This window comes from Ixodes scapularis, unplaced genomic scaffold (assembly GCF_016920785.2).
Source record: "Ixodes scapularis isolate PalLabHiFi unplaced genomic scaffold, ASM1692078v2 PGA_scaffold6__148_contigs__length_123643588, whole genome shotgun sequence".
NCBI classification, from domain to species: domain Eukaryota; kingdom Metazoa; phylum Arthropoda; class Arachnida; order Ixodida; family Ixodidae; genus Ixodes; species Ixodes scapularis.
Genome location: NW_024609881.1, coordinates 93,096,407 through 93,113,779, shown reverse-complemented (window position 1 = coordinate 93,113,779; position 17,373 = coordinate 93,096,407). Strand labels below are relative to the sequence as shown.

At 44.9% G+C, this 17,373-nt stretch overlaps 1 protein-coding gene across 1 annotated transcript; it reads right to left on the bottom strand.

Annotated features, from left to right (window-relative positions):
* Positions 1-4,529: 4,529 nt before the first annotated feature.
* Positions 4,530-10,917, bottom strand: LOC115309324. The gene is made up of 2 exons (XM_029967559.3): positions 10,548-10,917; positions 4,530-6,325 (listed from the first exon to the last, which is right to left on the bottom strand). Exons 1-2 carry the CDS (start codon positions 10,750-10,752, stop codon positions 5,676-5,678), a joined length of 855 nt encoding a protein of 284 aa, XP_029823419.2. The 5' UTR covers positions 10,753-10,917; the 3' UTR covers positions 4,530-5,675.
* Positions 10,918-17,373: the final 6,456 nt, after the last annotated feature.

The window sequence follows — 17,373 nt, the reverse complement described above, 5'->3', positions numbered from 1 at the left end:
CTGTGGAATATCGAGTGCATAGATTTAATTAAAGCATTCCGGCGAAATCGCCAGAGTCGCTTGGCAGGATTCCGGCGAACCTGCAAGCAGCTAAATTCAAAGGTTATCAGGCTTTTTCTTCCTTTTTTTTTTTTTTTCGTTGACATTTGCGTGACATTTAGGAGAAAATAAATGCTGGTTTTCGCTTGTTATCCCCATCATTTGCTTGTTTTTGAACTGCTAACCGCTACGCCGAATGGTTGTTTTGAAGCGTGACTTGACAACACGAGGACGAACAACACTGACCGATTGCCTCTAGGCTGGATGGCGCAAGCTACCGCCCATTGTGTGCTTAGTGACGACGTGGTTGCCACGGAGACGCGCATGCGTAAAGTGGGGCAGCTCGTCGGGGCGCGCTGGACCAACGTTGGTCTGCGCTGGACTGTAAACACCACCGTTCGGGCGCTTCTCGGGGCAACGTAGTGGCCGACGAACGTCGGTCTGCGCCGGCGCGCGTTGCGTTCGTCGACGTTGGAGTATAAACAGCCCTTTAGTGACACCTTTCGACGCATGGGCGCAATAGGACACTGAACACACCAGTCATATTGAAAAAAAAACAGCGCGACTGGGACGAGGACACAAAGACGAAGAGAGCACAAGGCAAGGCAAGCGCTGACTATCAACTGGTCTGTTAATAAAACATAAGGAAGAAAGACAATGAAATGAAAAACATGGAGTCAAATGTTCGCGGGCTCGCTAGACGCCTCGTAAAATATGTCACTTTTTTTTTATTGTAGAACTTGTTTTCTTTTCTTTTTTTCCCCTCAGGCGCTCTTGTTACCTTAAATCCAAAAAGTTCACCTCGCTGGGAGTCAGTCACCGAAGGTTGGCTCCCACACGAATTGCTGTTCTTTGTGATGTTGAACGCCTCAACCATCTCTTGACCTGTTTGGTCGTGGTGTTGACATAATATAATGGTGTTTTCTAAGCGCGGTTTGCACCCGAAATTTCGTCAATGTGCCGCTAGATGTGAATACGTGATGTCTTTCAAGGAGCTGTGGTGCTCTCTTAGGCGGATGTTTAAGCACCGGCCAGTCTGCCCGATATAAGAGGGCCCACAAGAGAAGGGGGTGCGGTAAACCACGCCTTTTACGCACGACACGGACTTTTTCCCATGCTTTAACTTAGATGTTATATTCTTATTTTGTGTACCCGTCCCTGCGTACGCGTGGAGCGGAACATAATATGCTTAGTTTTTTGGCTGAGAAAACAACATTCACCTCAAATCTGGACGCGACTTTTTTTAAGTTCGTGCGAAATGCGGTGAAGATAAGGAATAACTGAAACTTCCTTTTTTTCTTTTCTATCTGGTTCTTTCAACATAAAATTGAAACTAATCTTTACGATTTTTATTAAACTATCGCATTCTGTCGAAATGATAGAATCCGAGTATCCTGAATCCCTAATCCTTTGAATCTGAGAAGTGAAGCTAACCAACTCGCCTAGTTATCTATCCTTATAAATTTTATTTCTTCTACAACGGGTTCTTTTGTATGTTCTCACGGGTATCTCTCCAACCCTTCCATGTTATCATCCCTCATTGCTACCTACGTGTCCAAGGCAAGGGCCCTTACATACCAGGGCTCGTTGCTCCTAGTATGAAAGATCTTCCTTCTGCCCACCGGACTTGCAAGTCCTCTGCAGATTGTTGGTACCATCTTCGGGTCACTCGAGAAGACTGTGTCGAGTTTTGTTCTCCGAGTGATGGCAGCAAGTCCGCCATTTCGAGGAATGCTCCGGAAAGCCTGCTCTCGTAAACAAAACAAAAAATCAACATTAAGCCCTTTGTCTTTTAGCAGGATGGTCAAGGACCACAGCACAAGCCACTGAGTTCCTTTGGAACCAGGTTCGTCTTACAGGACCACCCAAGAAGAAATGTCCTCCAAGGAAAGGTAACCTTGTCGTCTTGGGTGATATACCTGTCCCAGAACCACGCCCGCACATCCTGAAAGAAGAACCGAAGTTTTGCTTCGAGCCCACCCTTAAACGCGTAGACTAACTGGTTTTGTCCAGGTTCCTTTCACGGAATGTACCAGAGGACAAACCTAGGTGCATCACCGAATGTGTAGATGTCTTACTGAAAAGTGAAGGTAGCCCCAAAAGATCCCGCAGTTTAGATCTTACGATTAACTTCCTCACATCCAACAATTTGAATGGTATGTTATTCGACAAGGAAGGTTGTTTTATAGTCATACCTCCTGGTTCATTCTCCGAGAAAGCTCATATAGCTATACAAAAGAATTTAAGAGAGGTATCGGAACGTCCAGCCGAGATAAAAAGAATAACCGTTAAGTTCCTCACTTAACTCTACTTAGAGAATGTTGCGTCAGCAGCCAAAAAAAAGAAAACCTCACGTTAGCGGTGTTTTTCTCCGCTAAAACCCATAAACCGGAGATTCCTTTCCGCACCTATAGTATCGGAACGTTACACTTGGCAACACGCCATCTCGGGATATTTACATAAACACCTAAATTCCCTTTTAATAGTTACGTATCCCCAACTCCAAGGTAGTTATCGATTTTCTTAGGGACAGCAATTCAGGAGTGCACAGCATTCAGCATTGATGTAGAAGACTTATACTACTCTTTGCCTCCCTTATGGTAAGCGTTCAAGGGTGCATTTTAGGGTATAACCACGAAACTGATTTCAGAACGCAATGCGAAATCACAGTTGAAGATTTCCTTGAACTATTGTCTGTGTATTTAAAATCTACTTTTATAGGGTGGGAGGAAAAAGTGTTTGTTCGAAAGTCACGTGTTTGTATAGGATCGAGAGTAGCACCTGTACTAAGTGATATCTTCCTCGGGAAGAAAAGCAAAGCTCTAGTTCAAAAATTAAGAAATCGCATCATTAAGATCTTTATGTTGATGATTGTTCGGTTTTTGCTAAAGACTTCGATTTCGGAAAAAAAAAAACACTAGGTTTTGGACTAAACATATTCTATGAGCTTGGTCAAAACCTTAGGTTCACTTATGAAACCCCAAAAGAGAGTCAAATTCACTTTTTAGATCTCCTTGTTAAATTTAAAGAAGAACACATGTGCTAGTTGTACCATCCTAGAGCATCAAAGAGATTGCTAAACTACCAGTGAGCACATGCGGAACTTGTAAAAAGAGGCATAGTATATTCCTGTTTGAAATCCGCTTCAACAAAATCATATGTTCACACAATGGGATTAGAGATTCAGGATACCCAGACTATTATTTCATCAGCATGCGATACTTTAATAAAAATCGTAAAGATTGGTTCCCATTTCATCTTGGAAGAACATGTTAGAAAAGAAAAAAAAGAAAGTTTCAATTATTCCTTATCTTCACCGCATTTCACACGGACTTAAAAAAGTCGCGTCCAGATATGAGGTGGATGTTGTAATCTCAGCCAAAAACAAACTGAGTAGATTATGTTCCGCTGTACGCGTATGCAGGGACGGAAGGACAAAATCAGAATATAACATATGTAAGGTAAAGCATGGGGAGAAGTTCGTGTCACGCGTAAAAAGCCTGGTTTACCGCATCCCCTTCTCTTGCCGGCGCTCTTATATCGGGCAGACTCGCCTCAGAGAGCAACACAGCTCCTTGAAAGGCACAACGTATTCACATCTAGCGGTACATTGCCGGGATTTCGGGTGCGAACCACGGTCAGGAGACGTCATTTTATTATATTAACACCACGATCAAACATGTCGCGAGATGGTTGAAGCGTACAACATCACGAAGAACATCAGTTCGTGTGTGCGAGCCAACCTTCAGTGACTCTGATCCCCCAGCGATATGAACTTTTTGGATTTACGGTAACAAGAGCGCCCGAGGAAAGAAAGAAGAAAAGTTCTACAATCAGGTGAAAAAAAATAAAAAGGTGACATATTCCACGATTCGCCCGGCAAGCGCGCGAACATTCGGCTCCATGTTTTTAGTTTCACCGTCTCTCTTCCTTATGTTCTATCAACAAACCAGCTGATAGTCAGTGCTTGTCTTCTGTTCTCTTCGTCTTTTTGTCCTCGTCCCAGACGCGCTGTCTTTTAACACTAACTCTTACCAACTTGCCCAGTTACCTATCCACACCAGTCATAGTTAAGTTCCATGCCCCGTGGTTCCGATAGCGCCAGAAAGACTAGACAGACCAAGAGCTCCGGAACAGTTTTATTTACATTGCAGGAAAAAAAGGAAAGACGTTTCCAAATCTCTAACGCCAAACTAGAGCACAGATCTTGAGGAGGAGAAAGGAAATTTAGAGGGAAGGGTATGTCCCTCCTCCTCCTCCTCCGATCCTCCCTTCCTCCTGCCGCTTAATTTGTGCATGTGTGAAGGGACAGGAAGTCATGACGTTGTTGTCCTCGCTAAATTTAGCGGGGAAACTGAATTCGTGTTGAGGTCACGTGACGTCAATTTTCCTGCTAAATTTAGCGGGGAAACGTGCCATAATGCAACGCGCGAAAGTATTTACAGGACACACAAACACATGTGAACAGTGAAAGCCATTCATGACGGTCGTGCTCGGTCATTGGTGTATTTACAATCTCTTACTAAAATGCTATAGGTTACGACTATTACACGATTGCAAGACTTGGACAAGCTCCAACAAAAAGAATTTGTGCTGAGTAGAGGGGAAACACAAATTCGTACAGCTCATAAAATTCTGTTGGAAGAAAAAAAAGACTTTTGAAAAGAAAACGGAACACCCAAAACTTGTTTTACTATTTTAAAAGACAGATACACACACAATGGAAGTTAGCGCACGGCTATCACAATATACAGGGTGTCCTTCCAAAGATGTACAGGGAATTTACCACCGCACAAATAAACGATCCGTCGCCAAACGCCCATTCTCTAACCGAATGTAGTGCTAGCGGTCCGAATCGGATCCCGGAGTTTCAGCACTAACTCTTGTTGAACAGTTACGCAATTTTTCTGGCAGTTTTAATGGGAAAAATGGCGGCCAGCGCAGGCTCTCGAATGCACGAAGTTGAGTGTCCGCAGTTACATAAGACTGGGCGAAAATCAGCCCCGTTTTCCAATTTAACATTTCAGAAAATGATATAAATTTTGACTGAGTGCTGAAACTTTGGAATCTAGTTCGAACCCCTACTTTTGGGCGGATAATGAGCGTTCAGCGAGGCATAGTTTACTTGAGCGGAAAAAAAACACCGTAATTTGAGGGACGGGGAGGTACTTTTAGAAAAAATAATATTTGCAATGTCCGTGCGGCACATTTCCTTGTGTGGGTCATTTTCCAAAAACGGCGCGGAACCATTTGGCAACATTGTTTCGTAGATGCACTCCCAGCTTCAACGACACGTCTGGTGTAACTGTGCGTATTGATGGTGATGAACGATATGCGCAAGCAAAAGTACATCTCAGAAACAGTTTCGAGATTACATACAAAGCTATCAATATTACCTCACCTCACGATGGACCGCGGCGAATGCTACAAGCCAACCAGCACAGCGAACACTCACGCGGAATTGGATTCGATTGCTCCTAGCATCCCGTGATCCATCGTAAGGTGAAACAAAGTATAGAGGTCAAGAAATTTTATTTGCAATCTTGCATATCACATCCTTGAAAGAGATATAAAAAGATTTAAAAATATTTTAAAAAAAAGCTAAAGATGCAGACGTAATCTTAGTCAGGTAATGTTTACATGGTGATGCCTCTGTTTTCGAGCATGAGGTCAAACTGGCGGTTCGACCGCACCTGTCCCAGAATGACGCGGTTTCTCTGCCGCCTTGATTCGGTTGTCGCCGCCGCCGTGACGGCCGAACCAGCAAGCCAATCTGTGGCCGAGTTGCTCTTGAGAGTTGTCCTTTCTGTCGCGGCCAGGCGTCTGGTATCTTTCGGCGCGAGCTTCGACTTTGGCTTCAGCTTTGGGATCCGAGACGGAGCCTGGAGCCCTCTCCGAAGGCTGGCTTTCGGAATCCGGGAGTTGACGGACGGTGTCTTGGTCTTCTGCGACGCGTACTCCTTGGTCGACTTTGGCTTCAGCTTTGGGATCCGAGACGGAGCCTGGAGCCATCTCCGAAGGCTGGATTTCGGAATCCAGGACTTGACGGACGGTGTCTTGGTGTTCAGAGACCCATACTCCTTGGTCGACTTTGCCTTGACAAACGCCACTGGGTAGATATGGGCGAATTTCAGCGTATAGCCGTGACGCCGCGGTCGCGAGGAAGACGGCGTCGGCGAGATCGAAACTTCGTCTGCTTTCGGCCGAGCTGGCTTCGGCATGGCTGCTGTGGAGTTGGCGGCTTCGGGGACTGCCCGCTCGACCTCAAGGAGCGACTGGTCATTCTCTGAAAGTGAAAGAAAATGTTGTCATGGCTCGTTAGGACCACATTCGTTTTCGCCTCAAAAACCGTACTAAACGAAGGTAAGACTTCTTCGCAGATCTGTCGCTATTCGCAACTCCAATATGCATCGCATAGAAGGCGGGGTGGTAGTTTCAGACGAAAAAACAGCGATGAAAAGCACAGGGACTTGGACAAAGGGAAACAGGACGGGGCGGTCCTGTCTTTGTCCGTGTTTTTCAACAATTTTTTTTTGCAATGAGTTTATTGGTTTAAATATCGACTTTATGGTAGTTCCAGGTGGAGATAGATTTTCTTTGCGCCTGCTCGCTGATGCTGGTCAGTCTGCTAAAACTAATTTATTGGACTTCAAATGCTAAACGGACAGTGCAGGAGCGTACGATAGGTGACGGAGATGTTGACGTGCGTTAGGAAAAACGAGCCCGTTTTTTAGAAGTTAAGGAAACCTCACAGAAGCTGTGATGACTTGTGGAGGGCGATTTACGCTTTGGGTTCCGGTCACGCGTCATTGTGTCTGGAGCAATATTTTTTCAGGTGTTGAGAATATTGTGGTGTTTGTGCTGTGCCTGACCACTAGTGCTCTAAAATGTGAGACGCGCAGGTTGACCATCAAGCACCGCCTCTGACAGACGCTAACCGCTCATAGTACATTGTAGCTGCCTTAATTCGATCAATCAACCAACTACATGCCACGTACATACTTCTCGCCTTCCAATCCCTCCAGCGGCAAAACCAGACAACACTATTCGCGGAGCGGAGGTATGTATATTGGTGCTATAGAGCGTGTCTCTCACTTGTGTGTTTAGCCTCCTATTCCGCCCATACATCAAAAGTGGTCTCAAAGTGGCAACAAATAACGTCGCAGAAGCAGGTGTGTCATGCTGTTGCATGTCGCGATCCTGGCGGTTGGTCGTAGAAATGCTAACGAGAACAGCACAAGCGAACGCAAGTGTCGCTGTCGTCGCGGCGTCAACTCCTGGATGCCGAAGCTTCCGTGGACTGTCACATAGGAGAGCGACCTGTAACAGAACAGGCGCCTGCATGATACACCACCGCTGCTTTGACGCCGCCAGGATCGCGACGGGCAACAGTATGGAGTCATCCGACGGAAATCGAGGTACCACTTTTCTGGGGCGGCAAACACACCAATCGGAGACGCGCTCCAGGCACCTTATATTACTCAAGACGTATTATATATTTCGGGTTCTCTCGGTTGAAGTATGCCGCAGGTTTTCTAGTTCCCTGCTAAACAAACATGTCTTACTCGCGTGTGGTGCATCGTCGATACCATTTGTGAGCTCATACTTTTGTTGACCCCGTAAGATCCTCGCGAAATTGGCAACCAAAAGTTTTCATAACGAATCAAGCGAGTGGTGTGCTACAAGCACGCACAAGCGAGACAGAGGAAACCGGGACTCTTCGTTGTTTCTGTAGGCCCGTTGCTGAGCGAGCTCACCGACGTAAGCGAGCAAGGGTCAGGAGCAGGGTTGTAAAAGTTACTTCAAAAATGTACCTAAGATACAGTTACAGTTACTCATACGAAAATGTACCTAGGTACGTATCTAGCTACTCGCTTAAAAATGTACCTAGGTACAGGTACAGTTTCTTTTAAGGTACTTCTTATTTTCACTTCAAATATTTTTCTCAAATTTGTCACATTATTATTGGAATTAAATCCTTTGTATACCGGAATGTACACAAAATCAAATTTGATACACGTGCTTTATTGGCGTCAATGGGAGAAATAAGGCAAAACGCTCCCACCAGAGCATTCGAAGACTGTCTTTTTCACTTGAGTGCTCGATTTGACCTCAGAATCAGGACTTCTTCGAAATGTTCATCCAACATCTTCGATCGCAGTTTGGTAGCAATTGTTTTTCCTATGCTAAAAACGCGCTCCACCGCCGCACCGCTTGGAAGCCCTGTGTTGAATTTTAAGAACACGTTTTTCAGCAGCGGCATGTGCTTGAGACAGTCCAGACTTCTTGTCGGAGCAAGTTCGGTGTACTGTAAAAACTCCTGCTCCCATGAAGCAGATGAGGACGATGTTTCGAAGTTAAAGAAGTGCTCACAGTCTGATTCATCCTCACCACTTTGTTCGCCTGACGACGCTTTTTCTATAGTTGATGTTCGCACCAGTTCGTTCTTTAGATAATCCCAGGCCCGCTTCCATTCCACTTCGTTGTCTATCCATGCAACCTTAAATTTTGGATGGCATACGGCAGATATTATCAAATGTTTTTCTTCCTTCATACCTGCAAACCTCTTATTGATCGCCGCGAATAAGCTCTCGACCACCGGGCGGCAGTACCTCAAGTTCTCCGTCAGCAACGCGAACATTTTTTTGCGAAGTGAAGCCACTGTAGGCAGGAGATATGCCATGAACATGCTGTTTTCGCGCTGGAGAAGAGTTATAGCTTGTGCGAGAGGTGTAAACACCTGAACATACTCATCAATAAAGTCAATGTCTGACTTCGTGAATCGCGGAATTTTAAAATTCTCGAAAACTTCCTTCAAACTTCCACTTGACAAACTAATTCATTCGCCTTAAAGAAAAATTTGAAGAATTTATGCAGGATCTCACCCACAACCCTTCGGTTGCGAGCCAGACACGCTACCGACTAGGCAACGGAGGGCTTGGGAATGGCACTGCGATCCTGCCATCATGAAAGTGCCTCGATGTCTGTGTCAGCGTAAAGGCATTATCGCATCGAGTGTTGTTAGCGCGTGCCGAGCAAGCGCATAAATAAACCTTGCGGGGTAAAATGGCATCAAAGCACTGGCAAAAGCTTCTCGATCGTGCCGAAAGTGTTGTATCATAAGAACTAAGTCGTTGTGTGACTCAAGAGCATGAGAAGTGATTGAGAAGGCAATGCGAATGGGGCCCGATAACCCTATCGCGTTCAACTCTTAAGAGTGAAGGTTAATCGTCCTCCTAGTTTTTTTTTTTTTTTTTTTTCAGAAACATTTTCAGTTTTGTAAAGTGCACAATTAGAGTTCAATTTATTGCGTGGAAACACTACGTGATGTATTTTCAGTTATATGTTATATTGTATTTTCTACGATTTTGACGAAGTGAATAGAAAAGTACCTGTAAAAAGTAACTTCACTTAGTTACAAGTTACTGGAAAATGTACCTAAGATACAGATACAGATACTGAGAAATGAAAGTACCTAGGTTTGCACCTCAGGTACAACAAAAGTACCTAGATACCGATTTACAGTTACTTGTACCTAGGTACTTTACAACCCTGGTCAGGAGTCCTTGATTCTGCGGCGCGAGCTTTCGAGGGAGCCAAGACAAAGAACTAGCGCGAGGAAGAACATGCGAATGAGAGTGCGGTGCCAGTGTTACTTTCCGCGTCCCAGGATGCACAACACACTCGACCACCGTATTCCTTGCAACAGACGGTTCTTCGAGGCTGGCTCGATTAAAATTGGGCGGGTAATTTTGGCGCCACCTAAAGTGTTCTTTGCATTAGGAGGCTGCCTGAAGCAGATGGGAGTGATGCTGCACCACAAAAAAATTCGGAAGACCCTACACTGGGGCTCTGATCTGACACTTGGCGAAAAAGTCGGCCGCCGCGATTGGTCGACGTCACGCTTGACCTTGGCACCGGCCAATCACGGCGCTCGAATTCCTCGCCAACTTTTCCGCCAAGAATTGAGATTAGAGTCCGCGAAGGGTGCTGAAAGATTTTACTTGTTTGAGCAGAGTGGAGGGGTATATATGCTTGAACAGTAATCTGGTGAACAAACACCGCGTTCGGATGACATCGCTGTTTAAAGCTTGCTCATACAAATGTCACGAAATTTGCTACGTGTTAGTGCAGCAAAGGGGGAGGGGGCGTAGCACTGAAAACAGTGCTAATCTTGCTATCGCCACACAGAACAGCAGATGCCGAGAGTAGCCTACAGGAAGCTTGCACCGACTCTTTATAATAAATCACGATGCCATGCCGACTTTTGCCAGTGGCGACAGCCGGCAAAGTACAGTGGGCAGCGAAAGTGCATTTCCGCCATTTTACTCACGTCACAGTAGACAGTCAAAGAATGCTATAACATATATTTATTTTGTTTTCCGGTAACATGACGGCCCAATAATCACTTTTTTTTTTCCTCTAGTATATTCTATGGCTTACAGAGCGTTCAGTCTTCAAACGAAAGAGTGAGCACGCCTCTCGAAAAATCATGCGAAGAATATTACCTTTTTCGTGCAGTGGGTGTAGCGCCGACTGCCTGATGAACTTGATGACTCGGGCCTTTTTCGGGTTTCCTTTGCAGAAGAAGCCGAGCTCCCGTGCCAGGTCTAGCAAGTAAGCGTACTTCCGGGATTCGAGTTTGTCGACTTCGTAGCGCTGAATTGAATCCACGGGTTCGTCGACTGCGTCAGGCTCGTCGGTCGAAGACATATATGCTCGTAGAATGCGAGAGCGGAAAAACTGAAAGGACGACGGTACGACGCTTCGGCGGCTTCGGTAACGTCAGCACTCTCTCAGGCACCCTTGCTTGTCTGCCCACCGGTGCACTGGTGATGGCACATGACACGTCATACCGGTTTTTAAACCTATGAAAACGCGAGGCGCGGGCGCCGATTGGCTGCTCTGTACGCACGGTGAAAACCCGACACGGGTTGAGTTTTAATGGGAATATTGTTTGTGTAGAAATCGACAAAATCATTTATCCCTCTAAGTAAACGAAAATTGGTTTAAATTTTCTCGTATTCTTCGAATACCGTGAGCGATGTTACCGGAGGTTTTAAACGCAAGCTGCTGGACGTCGGCGCCGCCGGCGCTACCACTCGGGAAGCCGGAAGTTGCCTGCGTCATAAAACTTCTGACAGTTATTTTTTTTTTTTTTTAGGTTGTGCGTTGATCGCATTTAACTTTGTATCTTGAAAATACTTTCAAAAGTCAGTACTCAGTACACAAACTTAGACACTTTTCGCGAGTAACTTCTACTTGTACTTACTTCTTAAGTGACTTGTAAGCAGAGTGTAGAACCGGAATCGAACCGAACCGTTATTTCTAGCCGAACCCGTAATGATCCGAACCAAAATCTTCGCCGCCATCTTGGAACTGAACCGGAACTGTACCGGGGAAAAATATAATGCTAACCGGTTCAAAACGCTTCACGGTATTTTTTTTTTTTTTTTGTTAGTATCACAAAAATAATACGTAAGAAACAAAATTGGCAGCTGTATTCCTATGGATTGATTAAATTGTCATATACAGATTTACAATGTATGAGAAATTATGGGATTTCGTGGCGCTTTTGTATAGACACTATAATTAATTTTGTGTCACGTGGTCCCGTAACGTCGTGGTGTAAAGACATGTTGGTTAATTTTACGTCGGGTTGCCCCGCGACCCACTGGCGGGCGGCGAACTACAGTGAATGAGGAGGGGTAACCCCTTCCACGGGAGTTCCACAACTGACCTAATCTGGTAACGTTGCTTCGCACCGTGACGTACTTGATTGTCATGAACCCGAATCGGGTGCTCGGGCTCATGACAATCAGCGTCTCCAAATATCGGGGTAATGGCTCGTGATCAATCAAACATGAAAATAGCCGAGCTCTGACAATGTCTGAAGCTCACCCATGCCAACCCCAGCACATGACTATGATGAACACTGACAGTATATAATTAGGGTCAGAATATGTCGCCGCTCGTTTTTTTAGTGCAGAAAAAAATCTGTTTCTTTCTTCTTTTCTTTTTTTTCTTTGTCTGCCACTGCACGGAGAGGAAAACTAATGGATGTCTGAAAGTCATCGACGTCGGGAATTTGTTATTAGCGAGGTAGTTGCTGGACGTTCTACAAAAACTGTTGCACGACCAATTTTACCTGTACACTTCACTGAGGCACCCAAACTGCTTTCGCTGCTGTCGAACTGCCTCAGAAAGTTCTCCCCAAGAAACATTGAAAGGACTAAATATGACTTATTGATCCTACGTTGCATAGAACTGCGAGTGTTAATGGGAGAGATACCCTGAAAGGAAGATCCTAATGGCCTCAGAGGGATAGGCGAACGTTGGCAACCGTTCTAAGTCTCATAGGAGTGTCGTTCTCAAGTTCTTCCCCAAGCATCCACCGCATCCGTATTTTGTTTAAACTTCACAATTTTGGGTTGCGAAATGAGTGCAATAGAGGATTGCTGTTAACAAGTGACACAAATATTATTGTGGAATTAACACCCTCCAACGGAGGTGAAAAAGTATTCTCTGGAAGAGCAACGAAAAAATAAAAAAGGGGGAGGGGGAGAGAGAGGGGGGAGGGGGGGGGGGTTCAAAAACATACTGTGTCGTAAAGCTGTTTCTGCCCGCATCTCCCGCACAAATAAAAAACAAAAAACAAAAAAAAACAACGTGGCCACGGAAACTACTGCGCTTACAAAAAACACTCTTGGCAGAAACGCGTCTTCGTGGTGCCCAGACTCTGGCTCCGTTTATCAGCTGTTAGAGCGCATGAAGGACAAAGAACAAAGTTGTGAAGTGAGGGCCCAAAGCTAAAGCCTCCAGAGGAAGTATTTCGCGAAGTTTCGAGTTCATGCAAGCTGATGCCCAAATGTGGCTTATGTTAGGAATATAAAAATGTTTCGCATGTCCTTCGTGCTATTTATGTGTAACTAGGAATATCATTACATATCTGCATTTCATTTTGCGGCATCGTATATGGTATTCTTTTGAATACTCTTTATTATCTTTCCCTTTCTGCAGATTTCGTGTATTTGCCTTGAGTTCTGTAATGTGAGCAGAAAGTCATTTTTGGCATACCCCGTGACTCGGTATTTCGCCCTGGCAAGCGAAAATCACATTTCCGCAGATCGCCTCAACGGTTGGCGTATTTTCGAGTATCGTCTTCCCGTGTCAGTCTCAAACGGTTATGTCAACTTGATACAGACAAATTTATTGATGATATAGAAAATATATTTCATGCTCTGCAAATCTTCTCCTGCGTTTTTATACTCGGGAAGAACGTGTATAAGTAGTTTAAAAAAACCATAATTTTTTTTTTTTTTTTTTAAGTTGGTTTAAGTAATTATGTGTTCCTGACACATGCACAACTTCTAAAACTGTAGAAGTCTGGTATTGCCTCTTTTATGTTATGAACAGCACTTTTATGTGTTTATGGGCTGGACAAAAACGAAGTACGCAGGAGCGCGTGGCAGAACTATGATGAATCCGTAAGCAGACCGTCAGAAAGTGACCAGTTAAGCAGCTGCCATGTCGAGTAGTGTGTGTGTGTCTGTAGACGTTGTTGGACCTGGGACGAAAGGAACCAGCTCAAACAGCGTTTGGATTTGAACTGATTTTTTTTTTTAAGTTACTAAAAAAAAGTGTAACTGTATGTTCGTTTTATTTTTTTCGTTTTTTTTTTTTAGTAGAATCTAACGCGTTTAAACACCCATCTACGAGAGCACATCGGAAGGGGGTAGTTCTATAAAGGAATTTTTGTTTAGATAAGTTTTGGTTTAGCACAGTTTCAATCAGCTGTAAATTCGCATGCCTCCCCTCAACGACATTAATACTTTCATAGTGTAAAAAAACTTTTCAGCCCTATATAAAATTTTTCCGCAATAGAATAAATTAAAGACGTTTTCATCACTTCTTCTGCAGGGAATATTGCACGCCAACCATTTGGCAAATCAGGCAAAGGCTCTATCGTATATTGATGGAGCTCAACACCTGCTCTATAAACCTCTGTAATAGCAGGCAAGAATAAAATATTTTGGTTTTTAGTTGACAAAGTGTTATTGATGCGGTCTGCAAATTTCCAGCCAAATCGAAGTCTACCCAAAAATCGGCGGACTTCCTCAGTTTCTACAAGCTGGCCGTCGACGTTTGCAAGTCCGGCTTCAGGGCGCTGCCATCTTGCTTGACTGGGGTGCGCTTGGACGAGTCATAATCCGATTACGAAGCATTGCTAAAGCGTCGTTATCAGATTATGGCCGCGCCCAAGAGCGCACCCCACTGAGGAAGATGGCGGCGCCCTGAGACCGGACTTGCAGGCGTGTATTCACGACGCCCCATCGACCAGACGACACGCCTCTCCGTGAACGGCGTGCTCTCCACGTCATTGGCCTATGAGAAAATTCCCGCGAAGTTTCCTAAGATCACGTCCAGGTCATAGAGTTATTATAATGTACGCTAGAGGTTCAGCTGGCGCTAGTGTGCTGCTGCAAATTGAAGCAGACAGCAACCAGTCCGAAATTGACTTCCGGTAATGCATTGCTATGGGAAAAAGCGAATGCATTTTCTCTCTGCGCTCGATTATAAGAGCAAATATCACGAATAATTCGTACGTACTAGGTAGCTTGGAACTTTTCTCAGTCACGCAGACGAAATAATTGGTCAGTTACAGCGTTTTCATTTGAAATTCGTGGCACGAAAAACGCTGCTAAAACCGCTTCGTACGTGTATTTATGTGCACTGTCGGACACTGTTAGCGCGAACACGGCGTCGGCACTTTTCAACATGAGGGACATACGTGCCAAACGAACGAAGGACATGTGGAAAACCAAGAGAGACGGCAAGAACTACACAGTAACACTGGTTAAGTAACTCTTTGTGCATGCAGACGATCAAATAAATTGAAAGTCACGTACTATAGTCAGATTTGTAATAAATAAGTACTGCTTTCTTCTTTCTGCTCATGAATATGTGCAAAGATGCATGTTCTGGGTTCAAATCATCACCCGCAGGCTCCAGATCTTTGCGAATGGGGAGAAGCCAGAGAACAGGTGCCCGATTAAAACTGCCCGACATAGGAGATAATAAAAAGACACACCTCTCGTAGCCCACATACTTTATTTTTTTAGCAGACTGTAAAGATGCACGACGGAGTCTTCATATAGTGACAGAATGGACATATTAGCAATATATAAGCGCCACCGGAATGCTATTGAACCTTAAACGCACTCTACATTCCTTTCGATTGTTATTTTGCTTAGAATCGTCGCTTGTTTTTACACACCGGCTGTTGAACAGAGGTTTGAGCCTGAAATAGAGCGAAGTTTAACGTCGTTCAGTGGTAAAGAAAAATGTTGTAACTCAATCAATTACACTTTCACAATATCAATAAAGGTACATACTATCCGGTACAACCGAAATAACAAAAGTTATTCGTGTTATTTTACGGCGAATAGACAAAATTCACGTGCGTTTTCCCATAGGGATGCACAGGAGCACCGCAAAAGTAGGCTGGTTGCTGTCTGCTTCAATTTGCCTCCCGGAAGTCGCATAGACACTAGCGCCAGTTGAACCTCTAGCGTACATTATAATAACTCTATGGTCAAGGTCACCAAATCTGTTGGAGCCACTGATCTAGCCACCGGAAGTTCGATGCTTGTCCCGGAAATCGGGCGTAAGCAGGACTTCCTAGTGCATTCAGTCGATATTGTGGACCATATTTTTTTGCGTCTTGTACTGGGTTTTAATACTCCCGTTCTGGATTAAATCCTGAGAATGAGGCATTGGAACTTGGGACATATTCACACTTGATCAACTAGAAACTCAAAATGTTTATGTTGAATGGCTTCCCATGATACTTATCGGGTCTGCATGCGCTCTTATTGCGCAAAAGCAGGCTCTCTTGAGGGAACAAGAGAAAATCCAGTGCCCTCGACGCTTTTCGAACCAGCACTCGGAAAGGTTACAAAGCCTGCCAAGCGCTCACTTCCGGGACAAGCCACTTACTTCCGGTGGCTTCATACCTGTTTGCTCAATGTAAAGCACTGGATAAATTTTATATTTTGCTCAATGCGCCATCCAGCCCCCTCTAGTGGAGATCAGTGGTTGGAGCTGGTACGAAAGGAACCAGCTTAGAGAGCGTTTAAATTCGAACTGATTTTTTTTTTTTTTTCTTTTTTAATATCGCGCGCTGCGGAGGCATCTCTACCTCGTCGTCCTCGTCTGTACGACATGAGCAGGCCGTGAGTGTCGCTACAACGTTGTAGAAGGAAATTAGGGGTGGGGAGTGAGCGCCAATAGTGTCATGCTCTACTCCACATGGCAGATACGGAGCGCAAGTTCGTCTGCTTCTTGCTCAGGGGTTGCGATGATGTCAGAAAGCCGAACTCTTATTGGCTGATTGAAAAAAAAAAAAAAAATAGTGGGTAGACCTTAAGGCATCTAGCATTGAGGTCTACCCACTACACCTTCAATCAAAGCCAATCAGATTTAGGCGTCGTTCTAACGTCACCGCAACTTCTGCGCAAGAAGCAGACGACTTGCTCTCAAAGAAAAACCCAACGAGGTAGAGGGGCTTAGAGCGATAAACCGGGGTTCCGGTCTGCACTCGAAAGTGACCCCCATAAGGCGGCTGCCATTGTACGCAAATTTGACCACACGTCACATGACCAAACCAAATACGTGACGTCACAGGAAAGATGGCAGCGCCCATGCAGCGGCTGGCCCCAGCTAGAGCACTATATAGCTCCTTCGGAGCAGAGTAGCGTAAGGACTTTAGAGTAGCGCAATCTAGAACGCCGCCTCTCGGCGACTAGCGGCGAACGCCCGGAGGTTCCAACTGCGGTCAGAAATGCATGGAGAACGTGAGAAAATCGTTGTTTCTTCAGTATTGTGGGAATATACGGAATGGCAATCATTTTTGACATAATAATGGAACATTTTAGAATAATTTGCGCTAAGTTTTGTGACCCGCAAGAACCTGACTTTTTTTTTAAAATTGCTTGAGCGGCATCATGCAGCAGACGACACGGCGACGTCACACCATTCACGTGACCCGCTCCGGCCAACCCGAAAAGCCCATCTCCGCTGCGAGCAAAAATCGTCTGCTTCAAACGCCATTGCCTTGGAAATTGCCTTCTCAAAATTTGCACACGCATCCGATATTATTAAAACTTTGACAAAGTGTTTAGTGCTTTACTAACTTCACGACAGACTAGTTTTGAAAAGAGTGAACTCGCCGTTCATTTTTTAATCAGCCGTGTTGTATCGATCTCCATGTATTCTCCCATAGGGCGGGCCGCCTCTTGGAACCCTGAGTACCACGTGACTCGCGCCGAGCCG